Source organism: Carassius auratus, chromosome 29 (genome assembly GCF_003368295.1).
Source record: "Carassius auratus strain Wakin chromosome 29, ASM336829v1, whole genome shotgun sequence".
Taxonomy (NCBI): Eukaryota; Metazoa; Chordata; class Actinopteri; order Cypriniformes; family Cyprinidae; genus Carassius; species Carassius auratus.
The window spans coordinates 15,078,596-15,089,904 of NC_039271.1; the positions used below are offsets into that span (position 1 = coordinate 15,078,596).

At 36.3% G+C, this 11,309-nt stretch overlaps 1 protein-coding gene across 2 annotated transcripts in view; it reads left to right on the forward strand.

The window, feature by feature from the left end:
* Window positions 1-8,687, forward strand: part of syt1a (synaptotagmin Ia) — a 67,393-nt gene extending 58,706 nt beyond the window's left edge. Inside the window, exons 7-9 of one of the 2 annotated variants that reach the window (XM_026209818.1) lie at window positions 1,095-1,212; window positions 6,036-6,169; window positions 7,233-7,442. In XM_026209818.1, coding sequence (XP_026065603.1) covers window positions 1,095-1,212; window positions 6,036-6,169; window positions 7,233-7,442 — 462 coding nt within the window. Of the gene's footprint in view, window positions 1-1,094; window positions 1,213-6,035; window positions 6,170-7,232 lie in introns of both variants that reach the window. The other variant, XM_026209817.1, reaches the window with a different exon arrangement.
* The last annotated feature ends 2,622 nt before the right edge of the window (window positions 8,688-11,309 follow it).

The following is an 11,309-nucleotide window of genomic DNA, read 5'->3' on the forward strand; positions in this document are numbered from 1 at the left end:
AACACTTAAATTCTGTACAAAATCAAAACTAGATTATATACTCTATTTCTATACTACAAATCCAGACGAATAGCAATTGGCATGTTCTTCGGGTGCAAGTGGAAATTTGTGGAAAGTGGAAAAGTACAAGTGCAAGACTTGAGGGCTATCCATCTTCAATGGAAATGTCCATTAATCAGCTTGGTAATAAAAAAGTGTGACTTTCCGAGAAATGGTTGGGGAGATTCAATTTTCATGGTAAATGTCATGGAATATAGCATTTAAGCTGCGGTTTTTGTGGGAATCTTGTTTTTGTGCCACGGTTCCTTGGTGTAAAGGTTAATTATGGCGCTGTCAAAAGCCTGCTGAGGGCAGAGAGATGACGGCTATCTACATATGTTGAAGGTTGCTCTTTGAGTTTGTGCAGCTGTTACACTCCATGTCTGATGAGCTAGTGGAGCACTTCAAACACCGCTTGTGAAAGCTGGAGAGTATTGACTTTTATCAAAGAATCTCTAGAGTGGTGTCCTGAGGTTGGCACTTTAAGTGCCTGTAAAAAAAACGAAATGAAAATTGACTACAAAATGCTGTAGCGTTCTCTCAATTCCATCCAGTTCAGTCCTCTTTACTCTTTTCTTTCCTCTACACAAAAAAAGAAAAAGAGGAAAAAGAAATCTTGGCATTTGATTCAACTTATTTTCTGTGTAGGACTCATTTAATTAAACTACAGTATGAAATGTTATTTTTCCATTCTGATGACCTTTTAATTGACAGGAAATTGATTGTGTGGAAATGGCATCAGCCAGTCAAATGTAAAGTTATGTAACCTTTTCCCCCTTCCTGTTGTTTTCTATATGTCACATGTGTTTGTGTCCATGTTTATTAGAATGGCTCCTGAAATATAAATGGAATATGTGTACATGTAAACGTGTTTCAATGCGTTTTAATGCGTTTACAATTGAAGCTACATTTGTGGAAAAGTAATCCGATTTAATGCTATGCTCCTCAATTGATTTTCTCTTGAATAAACCTGAACAGGTTTTTACTGTAGGTTCATTTTTTCTGTTTACCTTGTCAGTGATGTCTCTGATTGAAATTTTCTCTGCCACTCACAGCAAGAGAAGCTGGGTGACATCTGTTTCTCTCTACGGTATGTGCCCACTGCTGGCAAACTGACCGTGGTCGTTCTGGAGGCCAAGAACCTGAAGAAGATGGATGTCGGTGGCCTGTCAGGTGAGTCCAGTTACTGAGTCACACTGTCAGCTGGACTCATATATTATGATAAAGGAGAAAACTGAGCTCACACTCGAAGAGAAATAACAACAACTCAATTTTATCCAGAAGAACTGATCAAAATATATGAAATTCACTTACTAATATTTTTTTTTATGGTGTTTCTAATGTAAATCATTAAGAACAGTATAGCAGACTACTTACATAAACATGTAAATCAGTTGTCACATTAAAAGGCTTTTTAGGGTTAAGACATGTTGCTGGTTATATAGTGCACATTATCTTTAAAACATCAATGTCGTATCTTTAAAACATCAAAGTCGTTCGAAAAAATCGTAAAATATTGCAATTATGTCGTAGCATAACACGTTTGCATCCAGTCAAATTCCCACCTCACATCAATTTTCAGCTGAATACTCTAAGAAAGATGCATCATGTGTTGCGAATGCTCTTTTCATGTTGTCCTTAACAGTGTTTCAGGACCCTTTCATTTTCTCATAGCTCCACAAGGTTGTCTGTATGTAAATGTAAAATCATTTTTAATATATCTTTCACTTTTAAAATCGTGTAATGCGTGTACAGTCATTCGCAGCTACAAATCCCAAGGCCGTAGAAATGTGGCATGAAATGATCCGACACTTTTCGAACCCACGGCTGTGCGGAGAGCTGCGCTTTATCAGCTGAAGTAATCTTCGGCTCTGGTGAATACATGAATACATTTTCGCTGAGTAAATTTACAGCTCGGCATTCAGAAATCAGTCCTTATCTGTGTCATAACCACTTATGAATAACGACCTGGGTCTTATCCACCCATACTTGCCCACCTCCCTGACCAGTTCTCTCGCACCTGCTCCGTCTCGCCTTGCTGTCAGAGAGACAGACAAGCCATCAGTACCAGACCCACCTGCTGGGAGCCGAGAGGCCTGACGTTTCCTTCTCACTCAGAGAGAGAACAACAGCTATTAGCAGCACAGCCTAGAACAAACTTTCTCGCTCCCTCCGGTCCATTAGCAATCCAGATTAAAGCTGGCTATAAACTGTCAGGCACGTTTCAACAGGTACTTCAACACGCTGCTGATATTAACACCATGAACAGTTCTATTTAGTGGTTCGTGTTTAGAGGACTATAGGTTTCACGATGTGATAACTACAAGCCCCAAACCTCCTATCGCATTTCATCGTTGGGCTTGTTGAATTGGTCGTTTGCCAGATCAATCAGAACCTCTGCGAAAATGTTGCAGTTAAGGGTGCTTTCACCATCAATTACTTGCCAGTTTTTGCCAGACTCTGACAGTTTGTATTGTGGATTAAACCATTTTAACAAAGCACTCAGTGTTTCCACTGATTTTACTGGAAGAACATTTCTGTCCCTGCATTCGCTCTCACTGTTTTTCTTCTCATTCCAAGTTGGTTAAAATGGCTTGGATTTAATTGTTGTTACGGGGGGAGTTGTTCTCCCACAGGAATCCCTTCATAGCATGTCCAGAGAGCTGTCACATGATTAGAAACAATAGGCCTGCATGGATCATGCCAATAATTAGTGACTGTTTCCATTGTGATTCAGCTACAGGGAGGACGACTCATCAGAACACTATCATTTATCCTTTTCTCTATTCAAACCCTGTTTACTCTCTGTAATCGCACAAGACGTGGTTGTTGCAGCTAAAATAAATGTAATTTGAATTAATTCAGAAGAGCAGTGCTTGCCAATTTCCGTATTTTTTCTCATTATGCTTTTAGGTCTATAACTATGGTTTAGATGATTAATTGAATATGCATATAATGCATTGGCAGAAGAGTGCATTGCACTTATGTTATGTAATGTGTTCTGTGAATAGGACTGTCATCTGAATGCCATCAGAAGTAGATAAAAATATCAAATCCAGTGCCATTAATTAAAAAAAAACAACATATACATATATGTTTTTAGACTTTAAAAAAGACATTGCAAGAAAAGGCTATGGAATCATTTGCATTGTTTGCAGCTGCCACTTGTTTTAATATTTTGTATGCAATGCAATGAAAATGATACATATTAAGTATAGTAATAAGATATTTTGAGGGGCCACTGTATGACTGCGGAAAGATACAAATACATATATGTATTTCATATATTTAAACAAAACAATGGTAAAGTCAGTGTTATTTTAATATAATAAAAAAATGTTTTTGTTGAAATCTTCAATTATATTGTTATATTTAGATTCTTCATTTAAATTTTAGTCATAGTAATGTTATGTGCTTTTGTAATTTTAACTTAACTTTAACTTATTTTTATTTTTTTTATTTTTAGTTAGATTGGATGCCAAGGTATTATTTCTCATTTTAAAATAAAAGGGTTTTTTTTAAGTTGTAGTTTTACGTCTAATTTTTATAGTTCATAGTATAGGCTTAAGAAAAAAAAAAAGGTTCCCAGGTACTATGATATGAAAGACCATTCTTTGTATTTGTTTATGCATTATACAACGTAACATAATAGGGGTTGAAATCGACACTATAACCTTTTTTGTATATATAAATCAGCCTTTATATAGCTGAGGGTGAATGCAGTACATGCAGTCCACCATTGGGAGACAACTATGAGTCCCTAGACCATACAGTGACTGAATGCCTGTGTTCCAGAGCCAATGAAAACATACCACATCAGAGACAAGGGGCATTTTTATTTTCACTTGGATTTTCAGTCAAGATGAGCTTCTCAAGTGACTATATGAGCCATAAACACAAGTCATTACAAGGACTGCCAACTCCTTGAACCACAAACTTCTGGCTTGGCTTCTGTGTGAGTATAGATTACCACAGATTTCTTTAACAACCTCGAACCTCAGGCACTATGTTGCCAAGCAACCAGGAAAAAGCATCACCTTTAATAGTGTTAGACCAAGGGAAGTTCTGTTTAAGTTCAACATCATAAACAGCCATATTGCATCTTTTCACCTTATTAAAAGTAGATGGAGCAAGCGGCCAGAGCTCTGAAGATCTTGTAGTGTTAGTGTAAGTTCAACAGGAGGTGCTGTAATGCTCTATTATGAGAAATCTTTGCATCTCATATAGTCTGAATAAAATGTTTTAGCAGGCATTCCACATGTGATCCCACTGTCAGACTGTGAAGCTTCATGGATGCATACTCAGTGGATTGAATGAAAGACTCCCACCATGACTTAAGTGAATGCTGTAAATCAAAATGTTTGGTAACACTTTATAACAAGTGCACACTATTAATAATTAATTAAGCATTAGTAAACAGATAATTCATAATTTAAAAAGCATTAATAGACATTAATAAGCAGTTTATAAATACAGATATAAATGCTTTATTCTAGATTTAAAAGCATATCTACAATATGTTTAATAATTTTATTGTTATACTTTATTCATGATCAGTTTATCATTTGTCAGTGAAGTATAGCATTATTTACAAACCAGTAAATAATACTACCTGTATTAACTATAACTACCTGAATTAACCCTGAATTACAGTAGAAATACATGTTAATAAACCATTTATTAACACTATAAGTAACTATTACTATATGTCTGAATAATAAGATGTATGAATGCACATTTAAATAGTTTATTAATCATTTACTTACAATTTCTAAGTGATCTTATGAACCACAGACAACTCCTTAATAACTGGTGTGTAAATAATGTTATACTTCATTTAGAAATGATAAATTGATCATTAATAAAGTATGAAAAAACAATCTTAAATACATTATAGATATGCTTTTAAATCAGGTATAAAGCATTTATATCTGTATTTATGAACTGCTTATAAATGTCTATTAATGATTTATAAATGATGAATTAACTGTTTCCTAATACTTAACTAATGATTAATAGCATGCAGTTATTATAAAGTGTTACCAAATGTTTTGTCATTTACATTAAACATGATCTGTTACATTCCTTATATAAGTGCACCCTCAGCTTGTGAGTTGTGATAGCTACACTTTCAAAAACTGCATGCCACAGATTTTGTGCTGCCCTGCTCCTAATATGGTATGGGTACAGAGTTTAGGATGCCTTCAACATGTATGTTATACTGATTTGAAGAAAGGTGAGTGTGAATCAGTAGTTGGTGAGGTAAACAGATGATTAGAGATGCATGATGGGAACAGAATATAGATGCTGGAAATGATAGATAAGTATTTTAAGGCCCTGGCAAAGATTGATGTGCCTGAATGGCAGTAATGTAACAGGGAAGATTTTCTCAGGGCACACACCTGTCATGTGTCAATAAAAGCTTGTACTATCCTAACACGAACCACAAGAGATCTGTTCTGTGGTAGAGCTTCAGTCAGGGGTTGCAGGCGTCACATGCACTGTTATTTAGTAATATTTGGAGAAACCTAAAAATAAAATATAAATAAAATAAGATCAAAAGATGGATTAATTAACTGATACAAATAATTTGGTACCATCCTTGATTAGATCTGAGTTTTAATCCAATATCTAGCTTTCACCTAAGTTGGAGTCTTATGTTCTTGTCATTGAGACTTCAATCACAAAGACTGGCTCTGAAAACATGACTCTGGTACAGTGGTACTCAAACTTTTTCTGCAGTAAATACAAAGCTGCTCATTTCAACCTTTTGTATTTACAGAAATTATGTAATTAAAATAATTATGTAATTATAATAATTGAAATTAGAATAATACAATTCTGGACATTTCAAAAACTGATATGTCCATGGTTTACAAGATTTTGAATAGACCTCATTCTCATTCTCTAAAATGTTGATTTTAGCCCTTTCAGCTTATTATAGAAGAACAACTGCTCTATTTCTCATGTTATATCCTATTCTTGTGTGTTATCAGATCCCTACGTCAAGATTCACCTGATGCAGAACGGCAAGCGGCTGAAGAAGAAGAAGACGACAATCAAAAAGAACACCCTTAATCCTTACTACAATGAATCTTTCAGTTTCGAAGTGCCATTCGAACAAATCCAGGTAATGACATTTGGTTTTGTTACTTGTTCTGAAACTAATATGGCGACAGCAAAGTCGATGCTAATTCCCATTGTCATCATTGTCGTCAAAAACTAATTAAATGAACGCTGTGTTGTACATTTATAGAGACTAATTGGCAAGTCACAGATGAAGAGTAACTTGTGAAATGCGATAAGGCTCGGTGTGAGGCTTTTAGAAAAGTTTTGTTGCTAATTAGTTGGAGAATAAGAGTAAAATTGCTTCAGAATGATTAAGCATTTTACGGTTCAGAGTTTAAACATTTTATGCTTAGGTTAGTGAGCTGCTTTGAATTCAAAGAGTGTCTGGGGGCCGGTTTACTAAAGAGGCCTTCCTCCCTTCCCATTCACACCAAGCAGAAGATGATTTTCTAAAAGCGATTATCCCGTACTAACAGTTCCTCACTCATTGTACATCCCTCAGTATTTCATTATATGGCAAATTAGCTTTGCCTCACGAGAACAATGGCCTCAGGCCTGTTCTCACCGGTCAGTGAAATCTGCTTGCATTTCTTGCACGGGTGGATCGGGCTCAAAGTAAACAAGCTAAGAGCTACGAGCCACTGACCCCGAACTCACACCGATCAGTTTTATTGACCCCCATCAAGTTTGGGGTCAATGAGAGTTTTTTGAAAGGAATGAATACTTTTAGTAAACAAGGATGTATTAAACTGATCAGAAGTGAAATAAAATCTTTATATTGTTTCAGAAGATTTATTATTTGTAAAATTATAGCATTATATTAGCAAAATATTAAGCAGTTTTGTTTTAACGTTGCAGGATTACATTTTCTTAATATAATATATTAAACTATAATAAAATGTGTAGTCAATTATATTAATACAGTTATTTAAAATTGTAATAATATTGTTTTCGCTGTATTTCTGATCAAACAAATAAACTTCTTTCAGAAACAATAAAAAAAAAAACTCTTACCGACCCCAAACTTTTGAATCATCATTATCATACTATTACCAAGGACATGTTCTGAACAACACAAACATTACGTTGTGTCTGTAAATGTGTGTTTCTAATTTCTGTTGCAGAAAGTTCAAGTTGTTATAACTGTTCTGGACTATGACAAGATTGGCAAGAACGATGCCATCGGCAAAGTGTTTGTGGGCTTGAACAGCTCAGGCACCGAGCTCCGTCACTGGTCAGATATGCTGGCCAACCCCAGGAGACCCATCGCTCAGTGGCACGTGCTCAAGCCAGAGGAGGAAATAGATGGCATGCTGGCAGCTCAGAAAAAATAGAGCAGCCCGAGCTCAACCCACCACCCCCATTCCCACAAACCTGCCCGTGTTGTGCTCTTTACCCAGTGCGTGTAAATACCTCAGTGATAAAAGGATTCATGCACCCTCACTCCTAATTTCATGTTTAAGTAAACCGCCTTCTCGGACCACCCCCTTGAGATGTTGTGTTGTTACGTCGGTTTCGCCCCCTCGCCCCTTCCTTCCTTCCTTCGTTCCATCGATAAACTCTCTGTCCTTTGTTGTTTCATCTCCATCCACGACCTTAAAAGTCCCCGACCAAATGCCCCCTTCTTTTAAGCAATATGATCTGTATAGATAGAGCATGACTGGAGGAATTTATTGTACCACAGGTGTATATATCAGTATGCAGACGAAAAATGATTTCTAGTTTCTGTGTTCGTATGTTGTTACCCGTTTCCTAAACTGTGTATATCTTGATGTTTTTAATAAGATGTTATATTTTAAATTATGTAAATGCTGACATAAAAGAGCCAATATTATATATAACAGGAGTTTTAAGAATTTTACCTTATTGCATTCCAATAAATTATACGATATATCTCTATATAAATATTTACGAGTTAAAGATTTCCAACCTGCAAAACGCTAGTGGAGGTACACGCACTTCGTAAAGGACGGTTTGCGCTTCATGTTTACATTTAAAAAAAAAGCTTATAGATGTACCGTACATGATTAACATACACACTGAACACAAAGGCCATTAACTAATATGGTTTCATGGTATAAATATAATATGCTGCTGACAATTATACAAGCACATGATTTCGTAAGAACTTTTTGTACTAATTTATCAAACTGAGGACCTGTATGCTTTGCATAAACCACTTACTTGATGAAGACCAATCAGCCTTTTCTTTTGATTTCTCAAACGGTGATGCTGTTACGTTTTATTAAAACAGGTTCCCGGTTTGCTTCTTTCTTGTTTTCTGTCCTTCAATTCCCGAATCTTCTCGAATCCGGCGTATTCGCGAAACCGTAAATTGACCATTTATGGGACAGTCTCGAGCTGTAACCATTGTGTCCTTGAATTTGTGAATCACTTCCTTTTCTCGTCTTTGAACTCATTTTGTTTAGGAATTTACAGTTCAGCCTCCAAAAGAAGGAAACCAGGAGTTTTGACTAGCTTTAAGACAACTATTTTTTAGATTAAGTCAACGTCTGAATATTTTTGGTAACTGCATGATTTTTTTTTTTTTTTTTTAACGATCTTTGCTAAAGGCCGGGTAACAGGGGGATTTATTTATACCGGGCGTCTTTCAAAAGACTCCCTTGCCTTCAATCAGAAGTAATCAAACGTTGTGGGAACGAAGGTTTTGAAGCGGTTGGTCCCAACGAGTCGATAATGATGAGGGAAGTAGGAGAGGCGAGCTTTTAAACACTGCCATTGATTTCAGGGAGGTACGAGGAGGTACGACTCCTCCCTCCATGCACACGCCACTCAGATAGTGGTTGTAGCTTTGGGGAACAATGTATTTTGGCCGTAACGGTGCCCTAAACAGCAGTTTTTGCTTTCTGTTGCCTTTTCACAGTGACAATAGAGTTAGCCATGCTTAACTGCCAATCCTTTCCCCCGTGGCTACTGTTTTGCACTGTACAGTCTAGGAATGGACAATTTCTTGTTGAGAAGTCTGTTCGGTCTATAGCGCAAGAAAGCGAACCGGCCACCGTCCGGTTTGGATACCACAAGCATTAGCGAATCTTTAACAATAACCGTAAATGTTAATGGTCTGTACAGGTGATAATATTCTAATGTCCTTTACTACGGGTCAAACAAGAGGGCGAGTAGACGTATAGTCCATTAAATCCATGAGTTATCTTGGAGGAACCTCTCGCGTACACTAGATGCTAGCTTCAGGAGGAGTTTCTAACTGTTTTCAATGTTACTGTGTAGGTGATAGCCCTGTTACATAAAAATAAAAGGAGAAAAAAAGCTATTCGTCATTCCATGCGAGTCTTTAGGGACTGAGTTGTGTATCACTGTGACTGCGGTGTGTGCTTAGCGTTGTAGTTTTCAGTAGGTAGCCGCCATGTTGTACTATAGTGACGTTGTGCTGCCATCCCCCATCACACCGCGAGAGTACGAAAGAGAGCGACAATTTCCAATAACCGTTACAGAGCGTGCGCTTGCGGGGGTCAATTCACACACCATTTTGTTGAGCACTGTGCAATACTTGTATGTTCATTTCTTAGTGTTTAAATGGGCGGCATCTCGCAGTAGGCAGCAAAAAAAAAAGGGAAAAAAAAACGCAACCCTAAACAGCGAGATGATGTATTCATCGACCATAGTCTGGTTAGGTCATAGCACACGTGTGTAGTCTGGAGCTCAACATCTGTAAACTTGTTAAGGATTCCTCCATTTTTCCCATTGAGTTTTTCTGCACACAAATTTAACCATCCAAACATTTGGGTAAACTTATATAAAGGATGTACCCCAAATATGAGATTATCTATCTATCTATCTATACATAATATATACAATATATATATATATATATATATATATATATATATATATATATATATATATATATATATATATATATATATATATATATATATATATATATATATATATATATATATATAAAGACCCTTCCCTTTCAGAATAGGTGTATATATATTTTTATATTTGTCTTAATATAATTTCCTCATTATTGAGATCACCCGTATAAAAGAGAATTGTATCAATCCTGTTATGGAAACTATCTGTTGTACTATTAATATATTTGGCTGTACCGTTTTGTTATCGCTGTTATGATTACACTCATGACTATGACCTGGTTATCGTTCCTTTTGTGCCCCATTGAAGACCATTTTATATTTATTATTGAACTCAGAATGTACAGTATGGACTGTGTTTTGTTTTTACTTTCTATCGTGGGACCAAGTATAGTTGCCACTTTCATTTCAATGTTGCAATAAATATTGATTCATGTGTTTTATTCATAGCCGAATATGATTTCTTACCCTGTCGGAGGAAGTGAACCTAGAGAAGAACTCCAAAACATGTAATCGCAACTATAAGTACAATTATTACTCCGCTACTCCTACGTTACCTGAACTTATACATGTACTCTCGTTTATACAAGTATTTATGATATCTTAATACAAGAGGCTTGTTTATAAAACAAGGATAAAAATACAGTTCTAGAGTCTCAAATTGATTGTGATGCTACACCCGTTTCGTACACCAAAAGGGTGTTGTACTATCAGGTGTCTGCACATCAGGTGTAGAACTGGACGTACAGTTGAAGACAGCATTGCTCGTTGCACCTCAGAGGTTTGTAAAGTAGTCTGAAAAGCCATTTCTAGCTCTGCAGAGCAACGATATCTTATACTGAAGCCTACCAAAGCATGCAAACAGCTCCGACAACTTAAAAAATGAAGGAAAAAATTTTAATAAAATGAAGAAAAACAACCCAATCGGTGAGCACAGTACACACATACAACCTTCCGATACTCTACAACAACGAAAAGCCACCTTTCAAGAAAAAGCTGTGTAAAGAATTAGAATCTGATGCTGTAGGGAGATCCTAGTTGCCTTTGTGTATATCAACTGCCTGCTTGAGTATTTTTGTGTGTGGAAATTTTCTCTGTAATCTTGTAGAACTGTTCGGGGTGTTTTTCCTGCCATACTGCTCGCCCCAGCGGCGGGCCGACAGTTATATTGCTGTGTATACCTTCATTTTTGATGAGGTGTTTTACAATTTCATTTCACTTTGTGTAGTGATTCACTCTGTGGAGTTTCTGACTGTTGTTATATAACTTCATATACACAAATGTTCAATAAAAAATGTTTTATTTCCTGTTGATACAGAACCTTCTCAAGAGCCTTTTTTTGTCTTA